This window comes from Pezoporus flaviventris, unplaced genomic scaffold, assembly GCF_033815535.1.
Source record: "Pezoporus flaviventris isolate CSIRO_AGI_PZ_B2104156 unplaced genomic scaffold, CSIRO_AGI_Pfla_v1 ptg000036l, whole genome shotgun sequence".
Classification (NCBI taxonomy): Eukaryota; Metazoa; Chordata; class Aves; order Psittaciformes; family Psittacidae; genus Pezoporus; species Pezoporus flaviventris.
Window position 1 is genome coordinate 11,425,837 of NW_026892584.1, and position 25,644 is coordinate 11,451,480.

Genomic DNA, 25,644 nt, shown 5'->3' on the forward strand with positions numbered 1-25,644 from the left:
AGTTTTATCCCAGCTGGGGCACTTCGTACAGCTGTGAGGAGGGACCTGAGCAGGAAAACCAGCAGGAAAGGCAGAATGGAGGAAAGACTCCAGCTTCATTCCAGCCATGCTGGGAATGTTCCTGCTCCCACCAGGACCAAGTGCTCCAGAGCTGCTAAAGGAGCAAGCGCCTGCGCTACCCCAACATCTTGCCACTGGTTATGGTAACTGGGTAGAAAATCCATGCCATTTTGGTACAGTGGCCTTGATTTTGCAAAGTTTTCCCTGCTGACATCTTTGAGTGAGCTGATTTTCTGCTTATGCAGTGGGGAGAGTGAGATTTTTTAGCATCCCAGGGTTTTATACCTCTGGTGCTCCACGAGAAATGACCTTTCTGGGAGAGATTTTGCTGCCAGTAACTGTGGGAGCTCAACACCCTTCTTGAGCAAGTTGCTGGCTGTGTGTCCGGGGAGATGAGAGTTAATTTTAAAACATCCAGCATCTGTGTCGGCAGGGAGGAAGGTTCCCTTGATTTCCTAAGCACCAGCAAAACCTAAGCTTCTAAACCCTAATCCCTCTCTAAACTGGAGCTGCCAGGCTAGGGCCAAGGACAGAAAAACCCTGCTGCATTAGCCAGACCAGCCGCTTGGCTATTCTGCGGCACTGCAGAGGGATAGAGGTGAGCTCACTCTATCCAGCCAGGAGCTGACCCTTGGGCCAGGCTTCCCCAGCTCCCAACCTTTGGGCCACTCTTTGCCATGTAGTCCTCCAAGATGTTTACCTCTGTCTTTCACCTGCTTGGGCACTTCAGAGAGAGTGGGTCCTGCAATGCAGCCCTGGAAGCCACCCTACAGCCCGAGCTCAGCAGTGGGGTGTTTTAGGTGGGCAGAGAGGGCAGGTGAACTGCAGGCAGGAGGGGTGGCCTTGCCTGCGGGAGAGCTCCAAGCTGAGCATTGCCCGCATCTCCAGGGGCAGAAGGCCAGAAGGGCAGCCTGGGAACCACTGATGAACCAAAAATACACAAAAGTGCATTTTCTGCCAGGAGCAGTGTGGCACTGGAGGTGTCCCCTGGGAATCTCAGCAGCCAGGAGGGTCACCCCCAAAAAAAACCTTTGCTGCCCAGGCCACTCTTTCCGTGGAGTAATCTGTCTCCTTGCAAGAGAGCATCACCCAGAATCAGTCATTAGGGTTGGAAGGGACCTCTGGAGATCACCTAGTCCCACCACTCTGCCGAGGCAGGGCCGCCTAGAGCAGGTTACACAGGAACACATCCAGATGGGTTTTGAATATCTCCAGGAAGGGAGAATCCACAACCTCCTTAGGCAGTCTGTTCCAGTGCTCTGCCACCCTCAATGTAAAGAAGTTCTTCATATTGAGGAGAAACTTCTTTGGTTTATGGCCATTGCACCTTGCCCTGTCACTGGGAACCACTGAGAAGAGCCTGGCACCATCCTCCTGGCAACCACCTTTGAGATATTTATATGCACTAATGAGATCCCCCCTCAGTCTCCTCTTCTCTAGACTAAACAGGCCCAGCTCCTGCAATCCCTCCTCATGAGAGAGATGCTCCAGACTACTGCTCATCTCTGTGGTCCTCCACTGGACACTCTCCAGCAGCTACAAAACCTCCAGGCATGGGAGCCAACCGCGCAGCCCGTCCGCGGCGGGGGGCGAGCAGCAGCGAGTCCCGAGGGGCTCCGCACTGCCGGTGTGGGGGGATGCGCAATCCCCGCTCCCTGCGCGCCGCTCCGCGCCCGCGGGGCTGACGTCACCCTGCCCCTGCGCCGCCCGCGCTGATTGGCTGCGGGTGACGTCAACGCTGTCTTTTTTCCCCTTCTTTTTTTTTTCCCTTCCCCCGTTCCCGAGGCATGACCTCATCGCCGGCCCATTCCCGGCGGAGCGGCGCGGAGCAGCGCGGAGCAGCGCGGAGCGGCCCCCCCCCCCCCTCCCCCCCGCTCCCCATCCCTTCCCCGCCCGCCGCGGCATGCGGGCCCTGCGGCGCCGGCAGCCGCCGCGCCAGCGGACAGCCCGCGGAGCGGCGCGGCCGTCCGCGCCCGCCGCGCCGGGTCAGTGCAGCCCCTATCGATGTCCTTGCGATCGCGGGGAGGGGAGAGGGGGGAGGACGGGGACGGGCAGGGAGCGGGGGGGGCGCGGTGCAGCGCGCCCGCATGTGCGGAGCGGAGCCGGCATCGCGCCCAGCGTCCGTGGATAGCGCGAAAACATACACCTACACATGTACGCGTATAGATGTGCATAGAATGTATATAGATAGAGGGGTTTGGGTGTTTTAGGGGGGGGTGGAATTATTCTGGTGCAAGGAAAAAAATGAAGGGGGGTGCTGGGGATGGGGAGGGAGCAGCCCTGCAGCGGGCTGCGCCGCGGGGATTGGGAAGGGGGGGGCTGGCTCTCCGCGGCCGCGCATGTCGGGCGCGCTGCGCTTGTTTTCGGGGGGTGGTGGTGTTGAAAATCCCACCCTGCGTTCGCGGTGTGCGCTTGCCTGGCTGCGGTGATGCAGGTGAGGAGGGGGTTTGGGGAACTGCGGGGAATGCGCGCTGTCCTGCCAGGCCGGGGGTCGCGGGCTGAGGGGTTTTCTCTCGGGGGCTGAGGGCTGGTGTTTGAGGAGTCGGTGTTAACAGCGCTGTGGTTTTTCTGATGATGAAAGAGGTTGGAGTGTCGCCCTGTGTCCTTGGCGTTTAAACGAAGCCGGCATGTGTTCAGCAGCGGGGGTTTTCATGCAACACTTCACTGCTGAAGCTCCAAAGGCACTGCTAGCGATTAATGAGTTAAGATGCCCGTTTAAAATAATCCTCTCCACCACTCCTAATGTGCATGGACCGATTGATCCCCCCCTCGCAATTATTACGAGTGATAAATGTCACTTTCTGTGCTGAGTGTTGGTTGTTTTTAAATATTCCTGGTTATTTCCCTTATTGATAAATAAGTTCCCTCTTCTTCCTGCTCCCCCCTCCCTTTTCTCCTCCCCCAGAATTAAATTCCTGAGCAACAGCAAAAGCTGATGTCAGTGCTTCAGCTTGCATTGGGGGAGCTCTGTGCACAGGTCAGTAATTTGCGGTTTCGTTAGAAGGAAGGACGCGGTGCAGTGCTGTTCTGTTAAGGATATTTGGATTTTTCTAGGCACAGATGCATTTATCCTTCGTATTGTGGTAGTTATGAGCAGCTCTCTGGTGGGAGCTGGGCGCTGCAGCAGCATGTGTGGAGGAGACCATCCCAAGCAGTTAGTGATGACAAATGCATTGGGAATAGTTGACAGAGGTTTCAATCTCCCTCTGATTTGGGGTATAAAGGCAGAGCCCTCACGGGAGATGGTCAGGGTACCCAAGAAACCCTGAACAGGTAGCACTGAAGATTGCGCCTGGCAGTCCAGGGGCCATGTTAACCTTGAAAGCAGCTTGCCCGTGGAGCGGTGTTTAACATTTGCTTGCATTGTCTTTCTCATCGTCTTGCGTTGAGGCGAAAGGATAGGGGCACAGCTGCCTACGCGCCTAAATGTGGCTGTGGAGAGCTTTGTTTTCGGAAGGATTAGATGCATGGGAATTGGTGCTTATGGGTTTGGCCTTGTCTCTGTCAGATGGGGTTTGCTCGTGCTGTCGGAGGGTGTCCGTGCCAGGAGGACTCTCTCTGCAGAAGAGGTTTGTCAGGGTTTGTCAGGGTCTGGTTGGGGGTTCCTGTGCTCACTTTGGCTTTGCTTGTAACGGCTCCCAAAATGAAATAAGCTGCAGCACCGAGAAAACCTTCCTGGCCATAGCTAGAGGTATTTGGGAATTTAAAATGCCTGCCAGGGCTTTGCAGGTGTCTTGTCCCCAATTTTGCCTGTCACAGCCATGGTGGCAGAACTGGATATGTAGGACTGTTCAAACACTTGACCCCAGAGAGGACAGTTGGGTGCATGAGCAGCAGATGAATGCCCAAATACCTCTTTGCAATGGCAGTAGGCAGAGATTCCTGCCCTCAGCCTGTCAGCAACATGCTTGAGCAGCACAAAGCTTGGGCTAAAGGGTCTCCAAGCTGAGACAGCAGCACCTCACACCAAAAGGCTTTTAACCTAACAGGTATAACCCCCATGGCTTCCAGTTGTCCCTGCCTTGTGTCAACGCAGGGTGTAGGGAAGGAAAACCTAGATCTAGCACTGCTGTTTAAATCTAGCTGCATCTATGCTTGGGAGAGCGGAGCAAAGTGGCCAGAGTCCTTAGGAACATTCACTGGGGGCTCTGCATGGAGATTATCCCTGCAAATATGGCACCATCTTTGTCTGCAGAACATGTTTTTGCTGGGTGACACGCACCTTGATGAGAAAGCCACTGAGATGTCTGCCTTTAGAGAGCTTAAATTCATCTAAAATTAAATGCAATGCCACTATTACTACCAAAATACCCCCAAAGGCTGGGTAAGACGTTGCATACTCCCTGTCCCATACTGCCAAATTGGATCCTGGGAGGTGGGAGAAAACTAGCTTTACCCCTGCAGCCACATCCCCCCCAAAAGACCTCACTAAAGACTGGAAACCTGTTGTGGCTCTGGATTTCTGAAATGACTTCTCTTAACATCAGTATGAGTGAGTCCCCCCTCCATTCCTACCTCTTACCTCTGCACCAGCTGCTTTAATCTATGTAAGAGATAAGAAGTGTGTTATGTAGGTGCTTTTCCTCTTTGTATTTCTCCACCTGTAAGTGAGGCTGTTCTTAGGGATCAGAGGTTAGTTTCTCCCATGCACAGCTTAGCTCCCAAAGCCCTGGGTACAGGCAGGTGCAAAGCATGTTAACACTATCAGGAATGGAAGGGGGAAAAAGAGGTGCTCCGGCACTTGGCAGTCTTGATTTATGGTGCAGGATTGTAGGATGCTGCCATCATATTGAAACAATTCCAGCAGACTGAGTCTTGTAGCGAAGGAGGTGACAAAGAGATTGAGCTTGAGGCTGCTGCATCCTCCCTGCCTGGTAGGACAGTGGGGAGGTTGCACTGGCAGAGTTTGTAGACCTTTTTGCCCTCTGCTGTTGGTTTAATGGCAGTGATAAGAGCGAGATGGCTGCAGAAACAGACAAGTGCTCCCTGTCCTCCAAGCACAGTAGCTGGGTCTCACCCTGCTCTTTTCCCTGCTGCTATGCAGAGGAGCTCCTGCAGCTGGAGCAGCAATGCCGTCATTCCGTGGGGAAAGATCCAACGGGCTCCTCTGCATCCCCATGCCCTCTGGGTTTTAAAACCTGTTTTTCAAGCTTTATGTTTCTTCTCTGAAGATACACCTGTCCCGCCTGATGCCGGCTGGGAAGGAGGCACCTGATGTAATTATGGACAAGCTTGGGGAAGGGAGGTGAGTGGCCTGGGAGCATTCATCAGATAAGAAACTAAACAAGCTCTCTGCTCAAGATTTTCTCAGGCTTGCTCAGGAGACCTGGGTGTAATTTGTGTGCAGGATTATGATACAGCCAGGGGAATGTAAGGGGGTAAAAACTGACCGTGCAAGATACTCTACACTAGTGGTATCAGGGGCTGCCCTCAAAGCCAGGCAGAGCTTGTGGTGTGATTAGTGGCAGTGCAGGTTCCCACAGGGACAGTGGGTGGTGTATTGAACCTTAGTGATGTCCTGGTGGCTTTGCTTGCTCCTCTGATGGAGGGGAAGACTGTGTCATGTGTCACATCCCCATGGGAGAGATGTTCTGACAGAAGCAGACCAGCAGTTGAGACCACGGTGGAACATACAAAGCTCTGGCCTGGCTGAACTGTCTCCTCTTTAGCATGAGGTCATGGAAAGGAAAACGGTCTCATCCCTTCTTCTTACCAAAGGTGTTTATAGACTTTCTACCCCTATCCTTTGGGTCAGTGCTATCTGAGAATCTCCTTTGGCTCTCAGAAACTTCAAGGAGAGTGAGAGTAAGGGAGAGCCATGATGGGGGACCATGGGACACTGGGGACAGAGCCCCGTGCAGCCTATGCCAATAGAGTGCCAATGGCTCCTGTAGGATAGCTTGCTCCACCTCTCTGCTATTTGGCTTTTCCTCTGAGGTTTTGTAAACACAGCTGGACATGGTAATCTAGCTTGGTGTGAAGGGAGCTTCTTCCTTTCCTTTGCCCAGAGCTTCTGTAGGGTTTTGTGCTTCTTTAGATCTCCAGTTTCCAAAACTGACAGGTCATACTTGTTTGTGTGATGCCTTGGAAGGATCAGGATTTCAGAAGGTGGGTGCTATAGTAGCCAGGATGGGATTGGAGGAGAACCTGGAGGTGCTCACTGGACTTTGGTCCAGCACATGAAGAGTCTCATAGTGCAAGCAGGGAGTGCTAACAGCACAGAAATGCAGGGACTGTGTGGCATGAAGGTGAAATAAATGATGCATTTTGCATTGAATTAAATTAAGAGCATCCCAGCAACCTATCTGGGGCTAGGAATCCTTCCATGATTCCTTCTTTCTTTCCCACTCCTCTTACGCATTTTCCCACGTTGTTTACTGTGTGTGGAAAGCCCTCGTGGTTCCTGTTCGCTCACCCCAATGTGTGCATGCATGACTTGTCTGCCTTCATTTTATCATTTTTTTTTAAACCAAGCCTTCAGGTCTCTTGGGGCAGAGACCTTGTGTTCTTCAGGAGTGTCTCTAGAGCGCTTTATGGTGCTGTATCATTTTGCAAAAGGGGCTCTCTGTGCAGCATTTCTTTATGCTGAGTTATGGGGAACATAATTTCTGAGCCTCCTGATGACTGGCAACAAGTCATTTGGTGACCAGAATGACAAAGCAACCTGTTCTAGTGTTGGCATTAGCTCTGCTTTAAGGGAGAGAAGGCTGGACCAGATGAGCTCCTGAGATCCTATTCAACCTAAATTATTCCATGACTACTCCATGAATACCCACCATCCTGCTTCTCCCAGGCTTTTGTAAAATACCTGTTATTAGGCAGTGGTGGTGAGGGGACATGAAACAAGGTGGACCACAGCTTTGATCCTGTATGGAGATTCCAATGACAGCATGACCCTGGCATCCTCCCCTCCACGGCACGTGTCCTCCAGCGCTGCTAATGATGCAGTGCGTCTTCCCGGTTCGTCTCTGCCGACCCAAGTTACTCATCCAGAACATAGGTGCGCGGTGTGCCCACATCCACCTCTTTTCATCTCACCTTTTTTCTTCCTTTTAATAAGGGATTTAGTCCTTTGAGGAGCACTGCTGTCTAAAGCATATGGTAATTCAGCTGATGCAGCAGAAGCTCTGGTAGGAATTTCAGTCTGTTTATTAGGTGGTTGCAGGGTGTTTGTTTTTTTTTGTCAAGCAAGTCAAGCCCTTCCCACACATGAAACCTGCTTCTGCTTAAATCACGCATCTCCCATTGAAATCCAGCCCCTCCTGGGTAATGCCAGGCAATATTTGCTGCAGACAAAGAGGGTCCATCAGTCTCTGGGGCATGCTGTTGAAAAGAAGCAACCAAGAAGTATCTACAGCATCTGATTGTTTTTGCGTTGCCTCTAACAACCGTTGTTTCTAAGCTTGTGGTGGCAGCCCAGTCCTCCTTGAACTGTAGCTTGAGTGGAGTTATTCATGCCATCTTCATCTGCCTTGGCCGGCAGCCCTGCATGGGGAATGGGCAGGCACAGCCTGAGCTTCACTTGGCACTTGAGGCTGTTGAGTAGAGGGCTGGTGCAGAGGGTGCCAGCACTGCTGACTTGTGAGCTAGCCTCTGAAAAACCGTATTAACTGCTTTGCTGCTGTCAGTGGACCTTGCAGGGGTGTCCCCGCCAGCTCTGCTGGCTCAGTGGGGCTAAGACCAGAAGTCAAGCAAGCTTGGAGCTCCCCTTTACACCTTACTGGCTGCCCACCTCAGGAGCAGTTCTTCTGGTGGAAAGTCAAAAGGATGCAGCAGGACAGAAAGGTGACCCAGAGGGTTGAGCCTCCAGCTGAAACTGAGCTGGAGCTCTCTGAATGATCCTGTGGGGTGGTGAAGGGACAAAATGCCTCCCATGCACCAAGAGGAGTTGACTGCTGCTGCAAAATACCCCAATGCAAATCTCTGACTGGGCAGAATCTCCCCAGACACATCCTTTTGTAAAGCACTTGCATTGTGCCATTAAAAATAGATCGGCGTGTTCTCTGCTTGCTTGCCGAGTGCTGATGCCTGGTAATTCTGTGTCGTCCTCTCAATCCCTTCTGCTTTGAGCTTGGCAGGCTCTTTGTCTGGCACCTGAGCAAGGTTCATTCAGCAGTACCTGATATAAAGACTAGCATGAGCTCTGTTGGAGTATAGCAGGATGGGCAGGAAAGTCAGGAGGACTGAACTGATCTTAGCTGGGGGTCAGCCAGCAACCCTAAAGGGGCAAGGCTTGGTGTGATGACCCAATGCTTTCTGTTGCATGATCAGAAGAAGGGATGAATCAGACCTGCTGGTGTGGAAATGAGCTGGAGGATGTTAAAACTCTGGATGGATATCATGATATTTCTCTGGTTTTTTTTTTTAAACTAGGGTTAATGTATATATGTGTATATATCTATATACACATACTTCTTCAATGTCTGCCTGGAGTTGGTGAGGGGAATATTGCTGCTCATTTCCGCCTGTGAATGAGTTCATCTTGCTTCCCACCAACAATAGCAATGATAATACGGATTAAGAGAGAAGATTACAAAATGCTCTCAGTAAAGAGGCTAGGCTGTAGGATTTCATACATGAAGAGCTATGGCATCTGACCAGCAACCTGTAGCTCGACATGGTCAATGGGCACCTGCTTGTCCAGACACTGTGAGGACAGAGGAAGACCTCCAAAATGCTTTGTCTGACCTCCATGTAATCTCAGGTTAACAGAACAAAACCATCCGGTTATGAATCACAGCCCCCAAGGGAAAAGGAAAGAGTGGGACAGGAACATCAGCTTGGGTTTTGCTTTGTCTTGTGAGTTTTTTCTAGATAAAGGTAATCCTCCAAAACCAGGAGTTGGTGCATCCTCACTGGGGCTGTGGTAAGAGGTAGAGCCTGAGCTGACTAGTGCTAATTCATCCCAATCCTGTGAGCAATTTGGCTATTGTGTGTGTATTGGAAATTCAGCAAGCCTTGAACCAGGTCAGAAGAGCCTTGCAAAATGTGTTTGCTGCCCTGGGGAGTGTCTCATCCCATGAAAAGTCAATGTAGCCCCTTGCATCTGAGTTGAATTCTGGGTCTCTGAAGGAAGGCCAGAGTTTCATCAAGAGGTTTCAGGGTGGCATAACCGTGGTGGGCATTGGCCTCTGCTGACTGGAAACCTGTGCCAGGATTTTCACTTGCACCTTAGTTTGTGCCACTTATCATCAAAAACTGTGTAAATCCTGCCAGGACACAGCAGCGCTGTTTTTCAGAGAGGCCAGGGGTCCTATTTGTCATTTAAATATGGGACACTAATGACACTGTGCTGGGTGGGTGCCAGCAGACTGCCACTGTGTTTGCTAGGTACTTGCTCCACCAGCCTTGGCCTCATCTGTGACTGTCCCTGGCACTGTACTGACATGGACAAGCTCATGTCTCTCAGGATTGTCCTTAAGCAGTGAAATGCTGGCATATTTATCTGCAGCCTCGAGGAACCACAGCTTAATCCTGTGCTTTCTTTCATTTAGCATGTAGGTGTTGTGGGAAAAGAGTGTGCAGATTCTGGAGACCCTTTCATAAATATCCATCAGGTATTTATGGTGTCTGGTATCCTAGGACAAGAGAGCGGGACCAGCCCTACAGCAGTATCTAACTGCATACCTTTCTCAGCTGCCTCTGTCTGCTCTTGTTGCAAAAAGGCAAACAAGCTACTGGAGATTCCCAAGATAAGCTTCTGGGCTCATGGGGTCATGCAGCAAATGGTGGGAAGATCAGGCAGTGGGCAGCAAGGGCCATTGAAGCATCAGTAGGGCTAGATTTCCCTTCTCCAGTGTGATGTGTCCTCTGTGATATGTGCCAAGCTGCTCAAAGCTGAAGGTGGTTTTTGCTCTGAGATGAGAGCCTGGCCAGCTCTTGGCTTGACAGGATGAGGACAGAAATGGGATAGCATTGGTATTAGAAAGCAGGATGCTTGGGAGCTCCATCCTCAGTGTGGTAGTAGTGATTAAATGGCTGGCTGATTGTGGGTAACCTTTGGGCTTAGCTTGTGTAGGCTTTAAAATGAAAGCTTGTGTTTATGCTGAAGGGGAAAATGTATAAATCATCTTAAAAACACAAGTCTAAGACAAGCAGATACTGGCCTTGTCATCAAGACTCTGGCTAAATTCCCTTCCCTGCTGTCCTCATTGGCTTTTCCTGACCAAATCTCCAGACTGACCACCATGACTGCAGTGAAAGTTTTCTGTGAATGTCCAGTATGCAAATCCTTAAATGCACCTGGGTTGCTTTGGTGGAAGCAGGCTAGGAGACAATTGCATTTGTAGGCATAGCCCATCCAAAGTTGCTGGCACAACATCAGGTGGTGGGAGGGGATGAGGGACCCTTTGCTTGGCTCAACTGGCCTCCAGAAGACCTGGTCTGCCTTGCAGCATAAGGGGTGCATGGGAAAGGCTCCCTTGCAGCTGGGTACATTCTGTCCTCTTTCCTTTCATCCCTGTGTTCCTGTCTGTGGCTTGAGCATGAGCAGCCCCCTAGCAGCCATGTACCAACGCTGACCATCCCTGTGCCACATGCCTCAGCACTGCATCCCTTGTCTGGTGTGAATGCACTGTCTGACACCCTTCTGAAGGACATCCTGGTCCTTCAGCAATGTCCTCTGTTGGAAAACATCTTCTGGACTGAGGGCTGCAGGTGCAGAGGGGAAATGGGAGGTGCAGGGTGGGAAGCGGGCACTGCTTGCAGGCATGCAGCTCCTTGCAGGGCTCCCCACCATGCTGCTTCCAGCCTACGGGAATCGAAAGGAGGCTGCTGCAGAGAAAGGAGGAGGGGAAGAGAAATTAAGGGAAAATCATGAGATCAGCAAGCAGCTGAGCATGAAACCCTGGCAAAGGTGCAGCAGCTGCCTCCTGATGGTGTGCTGTGGGAAGAAGGGGAGGCTGCTGGGGGAGTCCTCTATCTGCCATGGGAAAACCCTCTGTGGGTCTTGGGGAGTTAGAGCTGGGCTGCTTACCACATTGCCATTCCCCAAATCTTCACACTGCTGTGGCTTGGGAGGTGTCATTCCTCCCATCCTTTAGATTCACTGGGGAAAGGTGGACAAGCAGAGTTTGTGTCTGGGTTAGTGGATGTTGTTAATGGTGTTTCCCAGCCTCGTTTTATGGAGCAGAAGAAAAAAGACACTCCATTTTTTTTCATTGTCAAGCAGAGAAATCTTTTGTGCTGCCTTTTAAAGGGACCTTGAGTAGCTGCTAAAAAATCAGCAACAGTTACATCACCTCCAAAGCGGCTATTGCAGGCACCTGACAGCTTTGTCTCACTGCCACTTTGGGGGATCATTAATGCTCCAAATTCCTTGCCCTTGGAGGAAGCCTGCATCTATCTCTGGGAGGGAGAAGCTACTACACATTTTGTGATGTTGTGAGTAGCAGAAGGGGATCAGTAGATGGGCTGCAGTTCACAGCAGATGGGGTGCAGCAGGAGGACACATCCTGGAGTTTCCTAGCCCCATCCCATTTGCTAATCTGGGTTTGTCAGCCCATGGAGAACCCAAGCATCTTTCTGGGGAGAGAGCTGAAGGCACTGCAGTAGCATCGCCTCGGGCTGGAGGCGCAGCCGTTGCCTGGCAGCTGAGGGTTTCCAGGGAAACCAGAGGTGCTAACTTGTTAATGAGTCCCACGTCCCTGATTGCTGCTGCAAAATAATAATAATTAGTAATAGGCCCGTGATTTAGGAATCCCTCAAACAGCATGAGCCTGCCGAGGGGAGTTCGCTAAGTGCCAAAGCACTTGAAAGAAATGAGGGGATGGGGAGGAAAAGAAGGGTGGAGGGCTTGGAAAAAGTGCCATTGTTTACATCCTAATAACTGTCTGGAGAGCTGGGGGCCAATGGGGTCCTGCCAGCATCTCACTGGTAAGCCTAGGGCTGTGGCAAGGCTGACCTGGATGGATGGATGGAGGATGGGTGGATGGATGGATGGATGGATGGATGGATGGATGGATGGATGGATGGATGGATGGATGGATGGATAGAGGAGCCCTGGCCAGGCAGCATCCTGCTGCAGGCTTCAGAGGACATGGATGTTTCCCCAGGAGGGCTGCAGAGGGAAAAGCCAGCTCCCTTAGCTCAGTGCTGCTGGGTGGAGATAGAGATGGCAGCTCTTCAGGAATGGCTGCTTTTGTGAGTTACTGGGGACAAATGAGCAGGCATTTCTCTGTGGTTCTCTTATGCCTTGGCAAACTCAAGGTGGAGATGCCATCAAAGAGCATTCTTCTGGGATGATCACCACAGGGAGTGTGCTGTAGATCCAGTCTCACTTACATGATGGAAATATTTTCATGGGGTCAGAGCTGCTTCCATGCAGCAAAGCTGGCCTGCCCAAGGCAGTGAGGGGAGATTCTCCTCAATACAATTACTAGCTTGGTGCAAAGGGTAGACATGCCAGTTAGTGAGGTTTATAGTTGCTGCAGACATGCGAGGCTTCCAGTTGGTGTCTCTGATACAAGAGAAACCAGATCTGCACCTTTGCCATACCACATCTCTTAGGTGAGGACCTTGTGCAAGGCATGAAATTGAGGGAAGCAGCCTCCACCTTGGTGACCTGTGTTGAGCCAGCACAGGGATGAGTTCCCGTGGTCTGCCATGACACACAAATAGACTCAGGCTGGGTGTGTTTCAGGTTTTCCTGCTCTCTTGCCTGACCTGACCAGAAGAGAGTCACAGCCAGGTTGATCACTTGCCACACACATCTCTGTCATGCTTGTGACTCACGTGGCCACCACGCCTCACCTGACATAAATGTCCATGAAAGTGACACCAGGGACACAGCCTCAATGAGAAGGCAGTTGGCCCAGCCTGTGTGCTAAGCTATGCCCGTCTTTCTGTCCCTTGGCTGCAGTGTGGCCTCTCCTGTTTGGATGTCCCCATTCAGCTAAGCCACTTGCCCATCTTCTCATTACAGGCACTCCAGGGAGAGGTGGGATTAAAGGATTATGGTAATGTTCTTCAGGAACACTCAAGAAGATTAGGATGTCTATAATAAACTGATAAGAGAGGGACACAGTTATATTTCTGAAATCCTAATTTAGGTTCCAGGTTAACCTTTTCCCCTGGTCTCATGTCACTATAGTGAGAAGAACCCTTATGTCAGCAGTGCTTCATGGCTATGCCTGTTCCTTCACTTTTCCTTTGACCCATCTGAGCAGAAGCAGAAAGACATCTTCCTTCTCTGGTAACCTTCCCAGGTATAGAGGCATTAGAGCTCATTCTTCTCAGAGACCATTTCACACACAGCCTGCAAGGTACTGTGAAGGTCTCATAGCCTCTGCTGGTACCTGGGGTGTCTGTTAGCTGGGGATGAACCCACCACCCCTCAGCTTGGCTTCAAAATGTCCTGTGGTTGCTGGCAGAGAAGCGGCTTATCTGCTTTTGACCTGGCTAGGCATGCTCTTTGAGAAGTCCTTGTGTCTTGGGTCTGATGCCAAGGTTACTGTTCCCTACAACCACACTCAGCCATCTCCATCTCCCATAAAGGCCACCAGAAAGAGAGGCAGAATGGACTTGTTCTGCCTTCCCCCATGTCTTTCAGGTAGAGCTGGAAGTGGAACCTGGTTGATAAATCACATGTGTCTACCACCAGGAGAAGACCTTTATCTGGTTGTTCTGCAGAAGGGTGGCTATTAGATAAGCCAGGAAGCCTCTTTGTCTGTCTTCTCCAATCTCTTCCACCCAAACTCCTGGTCATCTATTAGAACTTCATGATTGGAAGGCCTCTTCTGCTGGCTTAATCCTCTCAGAGCAGTTAAGTGATCAAGGATCTGTTATCTTGCCCAGACTCGTCTATTTGTATCTGAGACCTCCAAAGTTTTCCCCTTGTTATCTGGAGAGTAGATACCACATTATCTCTGGAGGTACTCAGTGGGCCCCCTGTGTTGGGTCACTCCTTCCTCCCACTTCAGTCTTTCACTCTCATCCCTCTGCTGTTGTATTATCCCCATCCTTTTTGTCTATTGACTCTCCATTCCCTTTCTATTTCATGGATGTAATTGAAGAGCAGAGAAGAATTTGCAGCCTGGTGTCCTGATGGGGAAGGGAGGCAGAAAGTGATTTGGGGAGTGGGGTGTGAAAGGAAGAGGAAGGGGAAAAGCTGGCTAATCTGCATCCTTTCTGAGTGCCCTGGCTCTATAGCCAAGGTACAGCAGGGGGTCTTCTGGCAGGGCGGTAGCGACGTAATGAGGCGTCACATCGCAGAGGGAGCCCGCCTCGCTCCCCCTCAGACCCCCTAATTAGAACTGTTTCAGTTTTTAAGCCCCCCTGGAGGAGTGCCGGGGGAGGCAGGAGGAGCGGGGTCCCTGTGGCGGGGGAACCGCCGGCTGCCCGCGGGGGGGCAGCTCTAATTGGAGTCACTGCAAGGAGCCGCAGAGCCATACAAGCTTGCCGTGGGGCTGGGGACAGCAATGCCACGGAGCTGGGGGACTGCCAGAATCCTTTGTGTCAGGAGGGACCATCACTAGTGCGGCTTTTAGGAGATGCACCCGTCCCCCGTCCCGTCACGTCCGTGTCCCCCCCCCGCAATTTGAATGAATGCATTGGCAGAGGCAGCCTGCATGTAATATAGGGGCAGGGGAGGATTACACATCCTAATGTGGCCTCATACTGGGAGCTTAGATCTAGAAGCTTGGGATATGTACCCTCTGCTTTGGGAGGCAGGTCTGGTAGCCCAGGGAAGTTGGGGCTGTTAATGCTGGAGTCATGAGCCAGAGCAAATGCTGGGACCCCATCCTCTATTCTGTGGCTTTCCATGCCTTTCCTGTGAGCTGGCTGTGTCCGTCAGGTTTGGTGGCTGGTGACTGAGATCCCTGTCGTTTCACCCAGTAGTAAAATGACAGGGACCCATTCCTCTCATGTGTCTTGAGCTATCATTGCAGTAGGTGCCCACACCACAGGGGCTTTGACTGTGGGAGCTTCCAAGAACTGCTGGTTCACTGGGATCAGCATGCATAAGCCTCCTTTAGTCCATGGGCTAAATCCTGGTCCTGCAGAAGTCAATGAAAATCTTTACAATGGCCTTTCCAGGCATGGCATTCATAGTCCTTCTAATTCAGATGCATTAAATCTTCTCACAACAGCTTGTGGGTTCTCTCTAAAACACCGTCTGGCAGGAACAAGAGGAGCCTGGTAGTAGCCAGGGCTTATTTTCTGAATGACTGCAGCAGCATTAAAACCTAATGCCATTAAAACATGATTACAATGATGTATGCCGTTAAAACCTTAGAAGACATCCTGAGCTGAATGCCCCCCACCTGCCTATTTCTCCTGCAGACCCCATGGGTTGGACATGAAGGAACCTTGTTCTTCTGGTGGCACTTTAGAGAGAACCAGGCTTGACCCTCCTCAGCTCCTAAACGGAGCCCTGATATGTACCCCTGTAAACAAACCCGCTTTCAAAGTATGTGCAAGTTTGATGCTGGAAAGCAGCAGTCACTTCGGGGCCATCTTGATCCAAGTACAGCTTCCCACGGCCTCTGCCCTAATGCCTGTCCTGTTTCTTGAAGGCAGGAGTGAAGGTCAGCTCAACTTCTTGGCTTCTGAGAGAAGTCATTTTCTCTTGACTTGCCAGGAGGCAAGCTGGCAAGATACCCATGAGCAGGCTCTGATTAAAAGGCAGATCGAAATCCACTGTAAAATGATGGATGTGAGTGAGCAAACCTGATTTGGTGGTGTGTCTGATGGGCCCTGAACTAGGTATTGCCATGCAGCAGCAAAACCTTACAGCTGAGCTAAACTACTTCTGTGAAACCATTAGGTCTGTGCTTGGCAGAGGTCAGGAAAACAAAATTGAGTGCAAGGAGCTGTTAGGCTGGGAGCAGGGAAAGGAAGAGATGTCTTGCCCTGTGGAGGTGCCTCATGCCTGCCTTTCAAACATGGCATGTCAGGGCTGGCCAAGGTGGTCAAAGGTATCTGTGCAGCAGGAGGCTCTGTAGATGCTCTGACCTGAAAGGGTCCTAAACGAGATCTAAATGTGGTGAGAACCGTGGGGAAGGTGATTAGGGAATGGGCATGTGGGGCCTCTTCCAGTGCAAGTAGTAAGGGTCACCCAGAGAAACCATGGGTTAGCAGATTTGGAGCAAACCGGGTGAAGGACATCTTCATCATAGCTGGCAAACCATTCCGCTACCTGCCACTGGCCACTGGGCCTGTTAAAGTTGACATGGCTTCAGAAAGCTATTAAACAAATTCATGGAAGAAAGTTCCACTGAGGGCTGTTAAATACAAAGAGAAAACCTCTTGCTTGGGCAGCTCTGAAGCCACAGATGCCCTCAGGCTTTGAGAACATACCTAGAAAGTGCGGCTTGTTGCACTCTTACATTCTTCTAAGGGCATCTTCTGAAGGCCAAACCCTTGGGGATTTGGACCAAGGTGAATGTCACATCCTGCCCAGCTGACCAGTTGTCTTCTCCTTTCCTCTCTTTCCAGGTTCAGCACAATGAGTTGGCATCCTGGGTGTTAGCAGTGTGAGGAGACCAGGACAGGTGCTGCCCTGCTCACCCCTTACCCCCTTGCTCGTTTCCCCCAGGGAGACGGGTGTTGGCATCCTTCTGCCCCTTGCCCCCAACTCACCATAGAGGGGACAGGCCCGTTATGGCTGGGGACAGGCTCCCACGCAAGGTGATGGACCCGAAGAAGCTGGCCAGCCTCCTGCGGAACGGAGCAGAGGGCACCCTGGTCATTGACAGCCGCTCCTTTGTGGAGTACAACTCCTGGCACGTCCTCAGCTCTGTCAACATCTGCTGCTCCAAGCTTGTCAAGAGGAGGCTTCAGCAGGACAAGGTTTCCATCACAGAACTCATCCAGCCTGCCTCCAAGGTGAAGGTAGGGGGTCTGTCCCTCACCTTTCCAGGTGGATGCTTGTACCCCTCTTCCCAGTAGAAAATGGAAGGGTGGGGGTGGGATGCAGACTGGCTTAAGGGCTGGCTACATGGTATGCACTGGCTATGCCTGGTATATACATCATCCTCTTCCATCCCTTGACACCAGTATCTGCTGGCATCTCTCTGGCACTCTTTGGGGAGTTGGAGTGTGAGCTCATGCAGCCACAGGGCTGTCCTTCAGGACCCGCTCATTGCTCCCACCCCGGTGACGTGGTTCCCTGCTCCAGGAGTCCTTCCCGGGCAAGTCTAACAGGTATATCAGCCTTCAGAGTTGTCCTACGCCAGCAAATAACTCCCCAAAGCCTTCCTGGAGCTGTAAACTTAATCCCCTGCTAAAAACTCTTCCCCACCCCTCTGTCATCTCTAACTCCATTCACGACATGTAATCCTCCTCCCCTGTGACACCAGAAGCTCTTATCCGGTGTCATGGCATATTATCTCTCACAGGCTCCTCTCTCTATAGCTCCTAGTTGAATAATAGAGGTGGCTCTGAGCCACAGAGCTGGGCTGGAGCCCTGGCCAGGGTGCCCCTGCGGTGCCATAGCCTGGGCCCTGCCCTCCACTGAGATGCTGCTGGAGGCCTGTGCCGGTGGGTGCCGGAGGTTGGTTTTCTATCATAGCCCACCCTCCTACTAGCTCGCTTTTACCATTTCCCCCTCCTGCCTTGCGATTTTATGGCAAAGCGAGGGTAATTCAGGCGATTAATCAAATGCTGGGCCCAGCTGGAGCCATCTGTGGTGTGTGTCGTCCCCCCCCCGCCGCCCCACAGAGCCATTGCTGCCCGCATTGGCTGCCAGTGACATCACCCCGCTGGGATCAAGGGGACTCGCAGCACGGGGGGGCCAGGCTCGCGCCAATCTGCTGCGGTGATGCTCTGCACTGGGCGATTTGGAGGGGATTGCAGAGACTGATTCCTGAACGGCTTTAGCTGCTCTTAAATCCCCAGGGGAATAAAGCAGAATAATCAGTTTTGCGCGAGGTAGGAGGAGAGCAATACGGACGCCTTCCTCCCAGCGAGGGTCACCTCTGCAGTGGCCGCTGTCATGTCACGTGGAGCAGCATCAGCAGCAAAGGCAATGTGCAAGGAGAGGAAGAAGAGGAGGATAATGGGGAAGGGGAAAGCATGGAAGAGTTAACATCAGCTGATGCTGTCCACCTTCAACCCTGCAGCCTATGAGCTGCAGAGGAGCAGTGGCTCCCAGAGGAGTTGACTGGTCTGTCCTGGTGGTCCCTGTTCTGTTCTCATAGAAGCAGCAATAGCCTCCTTCCTGCTCCTGGATCGTTGCATAATGGTCCAAGTACCGGCTGTGGATGTGATTATAACCAGGGATGGGGGGAGCGGAGGAGAGGTGTTGCCTCCGTCTTTAGTTCATGCCTTTTTCTGTTCTTTTTGGTACGGCTGAAATCTCTCCTGGCACATCTGCAGGCAGGAGGCCACCTGCCCCTGCTGCTGCTGCTCATACGCTGGCTCTCCCAGTGCATGCAGCCTGGGAATTAATTAAGCCTCAGGACACCCCTGTGAGGTTAAGCCGCTTGCCCTGGAAAGCTGAAGTGGGATCCAGAGGGGTTACAGCCATGTCCTCATCTGGCATAAAGCAGGTGTGGTGGCCATGGCTTGAGATGCCCAAGGCTTTTCATTACACACCTGCAAGCTTGTATTTTCATGTCATGAACTCTCCACCTTTCTCTTTCCCCCATGCCTCTGATTTCAGACACTTGGGTTGTAGATGTATTTTGGGGCCCCCAGTAATCAATAAGGTATGCTGCTCGAGGGGCATAGATCCTCAGAGGGAGATGCTGAAAGCTGGTTTAGATCTCCATTACCCTGTCTTCACCTGCCATCTCTGGCCTGCTCTACCCCTGGCTCCCCAACCAGGGCTAGGGAAGGCGGTGGGGCAAAGTCGGAGGGGCGGGGGGCACGGCTGGTGTTGGGAGCAGATGGCAGGAAGGGTGACATCAGTGGTGCGATTGTCCGGCTCCATTATTCCTTCTGACGGGCCTCCCGCCCTCCTCCTGTTTCCTGCTCCCGGCCAGCCGGGGCTGCCGAGACAAAGGCTGCTGGCAGCGACATGGGCCTGCCCGGGCAGGGAAGGGGCAGTCCTGAGCCCCCACCTTGCCTTGCTCCTCCTCATCTGCCCGGAGCAAAGAGAGCTTTTGGACAACCCCACCCAGCTCTCCCCTCCACTGCTCCCACCTGCTTGCAGGCAGGGGGGATGAGAGCATTCGTCTAATTTGCCTTTCCCAGTGTTCACACCCCTCTTTTCCATACTGCTATTAAGGAAGGGTTCCATTAATGATGCTTCTGGATGCTGCGGTTTGAAGCGATGCTGTGGGATGACAGCAGCTCCTGGCTTTTTTGGTGCAACGAAAGGAAAGGGCCGTTTGGTAGGAAAGAAGAAATAGGGAAAATAAAAATCCCTTTCTTTTTCCAATGAAATATGCCTACCATTGTGGGCATAGCTAAACCACCCCTCCCCGAACCCCTTCTTCCCATGGTGCCTTAGCTGGGAAATACCACAGCAGCAATTCATTTCCCAATTAGCAATAGTGTCCCTCCACACAAAGATGGTACCAACATAATATTCTGGGTTTGGTTTGGAACCCTTCTTTCAATACTAACAATAATAAATGCTCCCAATAATAAATTCCAGTAACAACTGGAATAATTCAACTCCTCAGTACAGTTTCAGGGGCAGAGGTTATGGGAAATTCCTGCTTGGGTTTTTCACTAGCATTTCTTGAGGGAGATGTTGAAATTTTCACTTCTTCAAGATCCCCCTGGAAAGTCTTTCTACCTCTCGACCTCTTGCTTCCTGAAACGCAGCTATCTCCAGAGCAGCTACAGTCACAGTTTGAGGCATGACAAGGGTCTCTTTGGGCAATTGGAATATTTATGTATTTGCATTAGGAGCATGGGTCTGCAAGCAGCTGTTTTGCTTGAGGGGAAGCTGGGGCTTATTTTTGAGCCGTGTGCCTGACTTCTCTTTATGTTGATAGAAGCCCTGTTATTTCAGTGGGGTGATTCACTGTGTTTTGAAACAATATGTGACTGAGATGTTGGTAGCAATTGGGATAATCAGGATAGCTTGCTCTTATCTTAGCCTAGATCACCTGAAGAGCATCATGATCCCTGCTTGGCAGCCAGGAAAAGGTGGAGCAGGGACAAGGACTGTGTTTAAGCACCCAGTGCCCGGCACCACATGTCCAGCCAGGGCTGGTGAGGGTGATAGGGAGCACTGGGCTTGGCGCAAAGGCAATGAATGGTTTCAGCTGGTGTTTGGTTGGGGCTGTTGGCTCCAGGCTGGCCATAGCCCCCAGCTGAGACGCTAGCAGGCAGGAGGCTTGTCCCTGGGGAGGTGCCATGGGGTATATCCAGCAGTGGGTGGGCTAGCAGCTTTTCAAAGGCATTCAAGTGCTTGCAAGGCCTAGTCAACATCTTGGGGCCAAAAGACATTCTGCGCCCTAGCCACTTGCTGTCTGAATGCAGGAACCCTTTCTGGAGGGTGATTCCTGGGGGCTTGGTTACTTCAGCAGTCTTCGAGTGATGGGTGATGGGAGTTCAATACATGGGCAGTCTTGAACCCCCATGGAAGAGCTCCCACCACCAAGGTGCTGCTCCTCAGAAGGACTCCTCTGTTGTCAGCTGTGCTTCTGCCGTATGTTAACACCTGGAAGAATCAGGAATCTGGCCCTGAGCATCTCTTCAGGTTTACCCTCCTCCTCTGCCCCACTTAGCTTTTAACCTCTGAATATTTAAGGCCAGAAATGGGGCTGAACATTCCCCTGATATCAGGAGTGTGTGAAGTTAATGAGAGACCATGGGGACCTGATTAAATATCTCCCTCTCATTTCTCTTTGTGGCAAGGAGCAGTGACAACAGCGTGGGCTGCCTGTGTGCTCCATGACAGTTCCTCAGGACCATCTTGCAGGCATTCTCGCCCCAGTAAGTGGGGTATTTATTTTCTGCAGCCAGGCCATGCAAGGCCAGCACTTGTTTGGCATTTACATTGAGTGAAACCTTATAACTTTAATAAGATGTAAACCGTGTCACACATCTCTGCCGTTGCTCAGCAACCCTGCAGTAATGGCCCAAACAAAGCCTCCCCATGTGGAGGGAACACTAAATCCTATTGTGGGATAATTCTGCTTGGCCAGAGCTGCTATCTCCCCTGCAGCCACCCTGGTCTGGACCATGCAGCCAGGATGAGTCCCTCCCCTACCGCCGCTCAGTCCCCAGCTCACTGTGCTTTTGGGGGAGATGCTTTTGTTAACCTGGGGCTTCAGGAAGAGGACTAGATTTTTGGGATATGCTAACAGTGTGCTAGGGGGGCTTGAAGGGATAGTGGCCCTGTTAAGGACTGGCAGTCTTCCAGCTCAGAGTTGGCTCAGCAGCTACTGTGTTTCCCTCCAGATGTGCTTGGATGCCCTCCTGTGAAAGTCCTGCTTCAGGGATGGGGGAGGCAGAGATGCTGGTATAGATCCTCAGCTGGCTTGCCCCCAGGTGGATTCAGTAGTTTTTCAGTGTCTTATTTTAAAATTCACATGTCCTTTTCCCTTCCCGCTCATCCTGCTGCTGCCTTTTCAACCCTCCCATCTTCCTGCTGACCTGCAGGGCCAGTTTTGCTCTCCAGTTCCTGGTGCTGGGATGGAGACATGCGGCTCCTTTGAGCTTCCCCCTTCCTAATGCAGAGCTGTGCATGGTGCCCTGGCAGGGATTTCTGCCAATGCAGGACTGTCCTTCTGCTGCAGCGAGGAGACATGATGAGCTCAGCTTAATCAGTGCGCCCTGGAGTTTTAATTTGGGTGGCGCTCATGTTATGAGCAGGGAAGCACCTGCAGCAGGGCGTGAAAGCAGCATTAATACTGACAGCAATCCCGAGTGAATCTGCTGTGGTGGTAAGACAGGGCATGGCAGTGAGACAGCAAAAGGAGGTGGGTACCTGTGAGTGGTTCCTAGTTTGAGTGGTCTCCTAATGAGATTTTGGAGAGGGCCAGGCAGGGGGTGGGCACTGGGCAGCTCCAACACAAGCTGGAGGAGAGATCGGCTTGGGTGTGTAGACCCTGCTTCCCTGCCTGCTGCTGCCTCCTCCTCCCACAGTGTGATGGATGTGCCTTACCCCGCTGGCTGGGAGGGCAGGTGCTCAGAAGGCAGGCATATGCCATCCGCATTCAGCAGATGCATTGAGCCATGCCTGTGTGAGCATTTTTACCTTCTTTTAATGCATGGACCTTCATGTAGGTGTAGGAATGGTTGGCTGCACTTTGAGTGCTCTTGCTGCAATGTAGCCATCACCAGGCATGGGAGGACTCCTGCCTGCAGACAGCTGTGTGCCTTCAGGGTACCCCACCATCTCACCTACCCCAGAGACTGCAGCATCAGGCAGTAGGGCTGGGTGCTGTTTGTGGTGTGTAAAGTCACATGAGAGCAGCCCAGGAGCTCCTTTCCCGCTCCCCAGCATATCTCTACAGTGTACAAGCACTGCCATGCATTAGAAAAGGAAGAAAGAGCATCCCCTGAACATCCACTGAGCTAAAGAAAAGCTCCTTCATCCCTCAAGGGTGATCTGCAGGTTTGGGTTGAGCTTTCAGAGGGGTAGTGCCTACAGAGGTGTCACTGTGCTGGAGAGCGTCTCCAGGCTGAGGCCTGAAGAGCACCATTTGCTCTAGCCACAGTATGAGGGCTGTGCTAGGAGCACCCCTGTCTGCAGAACCACCCCCCAGTCCTTGTGACACCAGCCAGGACACAGAGGAGTATCTGAGGGCAAAGGCTGGGTGGGGAGGAGGTGGTGGAAGAAGTCACAGTGACTTCTGGGATGCACTTAAGTAATGGTAAGCTGAAGGTGGGCAGTGGGGAGGAGTGACACTATTTCAGGTTAGGGTGCTCAGTTCTTGCCATCAGCGGAGCTACTCTAGCAGGCAACTGCACTGACATGCTTGTAGCCGTGAAGCAGAGTCCCAGCCTGCCTGGACCCTTCATGTGATGATTAAAAGCCAGCTTGTGGGGATGGTGTAGAGCTGTGATCTTCTGCTTGTATGACTGCTAAATTCAGCTTTGCTTCCCATGGCTGTGTGGGCAGCAGCACCCCCAGCATTCAGCCTATTTCTGCGACTCCCAGTTTTCGCTGTTCCCCTGCAGGTGGAGGCAGAGGAGCACCAGGACGTGGTGGTCTATGACCAGAGCACACGGGACGTGACCGGCTTGGCTGCTGACAGCTTCCTCTCCATCCTCCTGGGCAAGCTGGACAGCTGTTTCCACAGCGTCTCCATCCTTACAGGTAGGAGCCCTGGGCCACCACTCCACCTGGCACTCGTGCCCTATGTCCGGAGTTACGGAGCTGTGGTCACACGTGTCCATGTGCGTCTGCTGCCCTGGCCACCGGTGGCTGTGGTGGTGGAGGGCAGCCCTGCACGCAGACCAAGGAGGCCCAACCCACACTGGCATTGTTGGGTCCTCCCTGTGCGTTCATTCCTTGCACTGTCTAGCACCCCACCACTGCACCCACCAGCCAGGGTGCAGTGAGAGAAGAGGCTATGTGGTGGTCACAACGGCATAGATCCAGACACCTTCATTCGGCCATTGTTACACTGCTTCATCCCTGGTCAAAGCACCAAAAGCCAGACCTGGTTCAGCTCTTCTGTTCCCTCTCGCTGCTGTTAAAGGGAAGGCTGGAGAGGAAATCCATGGATGTGCTGGGAGAGGGAAGAGGAAGGAGAGCAGGGGCAGAGGGTCATCACTGAGTGAGTCAAGGTCTGCTGGAGATGGTGCTTTCCAGGCGTGAGCACACAGGCAGGAGGAGGCACAATGCTACCCTAATTACAGCCCTTCTGCATAACGCAGGCAACCGATGAATGAAATACTCCAACTCAGCAGAGAGGAGGAGAAAGAGGCAGAGAGCTGCTGAAGGGGGAGTTAAAGCTGCTTTTAATTCCCCGTGGCTGGGACATCTTTGTGGCTGGCTGCCCACCTCTGAGCTTGCTGCCTGTGGAGGGGTGGGCAGGTGCTGCCCCTTGGCCCTGCTGAGCTCAGCCAAGCTCCTAGATACTGCCAAAAGCAGAGATGGGGATCACCTCTGTTCCCCAAGCCCATCCTTATCCTATGGTGATTGGGTATTGCTTTGGGGCTCACATGGAGGGTACTGACCTCCGTGTTCCCAAGGCGTCACAGGGATGGAGGGAGCTGCTGTTCCTGCCAATCCCGCAGTGTAACAGACCTTTGGAAGGGGTAGTTGTGATGGGGAAGGTGGCACAAGCAAGTGGCATTCAAGGGACCCTGCCTGTGCAAGGCACAGGTCAGTGCTGCTGGATTGGAGCAGCTGCATTGTGATGGGGAGAACAGAGAAGAGAAATAGTGGCATAAACCTCCCAGTTTGAGGGTTTCGAAAGCAAGCAGGGACTACATGAAATCACAGTAAAGCTGATTAACATGGCCCAGGCTGCAGGCGCTTGGCTGGGACCTGCACTGGAAGATGCCACCATGAGCTTGCTATGGCGGCCCTTGGCCTGGCCCAACAGCAGTCCCTGTGGCTCCAAGGTTGTTGTGGCATAAACAAGGGTATGGCTTGGTGCATGGTGCAGGAGAAGAAGTTGGATTCAGTCACATCTGGAAAGGAATCTGCTTAGTCACCAGGACAGGTCAGGAAACAGCCTGTGCATGACCCCAGCACCCCACAACCTGCTGCCACTTTCCCAGGGTTGGGCAAGGGGCAGCACTGTGTGCTGGCTGCAAACCCCCATCCCCGAGTCCTCCTGAGGCAGGGATGGAGCTGGGTAAGGTGGCCCGGAAAGCCTGGGAGCTTTCTGCTCCCTGGAAAAGCAAGGGGAGGCTTGGGGGCCCCCCATAGTACTGGCACACCACAGCAGCATGCATGGCATGCCCCATGCTGGGTGAGCATCAGCAGGGTGCCACCCCCTTGCCATCAGCATCACCACCACCAAGCCTCCATAAGCAAATCTGCACCTTCCTTGGGCACATACATACTCCGTCTTCAGGGCAGCCATTTCCATCCCTCTGGGCTGCAGAAGCCCAGATGCCCAAGCAGGAGTGTGGCTGTGCTGGGTGCCGAGCAAAACCTTAAACCACCCTAAGTCAAAGTGCTGCAGGACCACAGCCTGCTGTGGAACATGGACCACCAGCGGGTGGAAAAAACGGGAACCAAAGTGTAGAACACTGGGTCATGGCGGCGGCGGTTTACATGGAAATGGTGACTGGAAGCGGCTGCAGAGAGCATCCGGGGAAGGCTGGGCACACTGTCCGACAGGCACAGCTTCCTCCTGCCTGTGCTGTGGGCAGCAGACGTGTTGTTTCAGAGGCAGCTCTGCAGCACTTGAGAGCTCTGGGGCAGGATATTTGGGCTGGGCCTGATTCTGACCCCTCTCCCTGGTGGGGTTTAACCCCTTGGTCTACCCACTCCAGGCTCAGTCACCTTGTCCCACCCCAACCCATCCTGTGTCCCAAAAGGAGTGCCTGGATCCTCCCTGGAGGTGGCTTGTGACCCCAGTGGGGAGTTAGCCTGGCAAGGGCTGCTGAAATTTCAGGGTTCTATCCTGAAATCTCAGCCTGCCCCTAAATGGATGTCAGCACCTCAGGGAACCCCATCCTGAGTGTTCCCAGTCTGGTGTGGCAGCCATATGCAGCCCCTCCGTGATCCCCAGCTCTCATCAACCCAGGCAAAGTGACACACATCCAGTCTTT

At 52.5% G+C, this 25,644-nt stretch overlaps 1 protein-coding gene across 4 annotated transcripts in view; it reads left to right on the forward strand.

Annotated features, from left to right (window-relative positions):
• Positions 1 to 1,925: 1,925 nt before the first annotated feature.
• Positions 1,926 to 25,644, forward strand: part of DUSP8 (dual specificity phosphatase 8) — a 46,727-nt gene continuing 23,008 nt past the window's right edge. Inside the window, exons 1-3 of one of the 4 annotated variants that reach the window (XM_061463107.1) lie at positions 1,926 to 2,045; positions 16,498 to 16,893; positions 23,089 to 23,227. In XM_061463107.1, the coding sequence (XP_061319091.1) occupies positions 16,663 to 16,893; positions 23,089 to 23,227 (370 nt within the window). In that variant the 5' untranslated portion in view covers positions 1,926 to 2,045; positions 16,498 to 16,662. Of the gene's footprint in view, positions 2,046 to 2,364; positions 2,495 to 2,616; positions 3,038 to 3,402; positions 3,630 to 16,497; positions 16,894 to 23,088; positions 23,228 to 25,644 lie in introns of those variants that run through there. The other 3 variants (XM_061463109.1, XM_061463108.1, XM_061463110.1) reach the window with 3 other exon arrangements.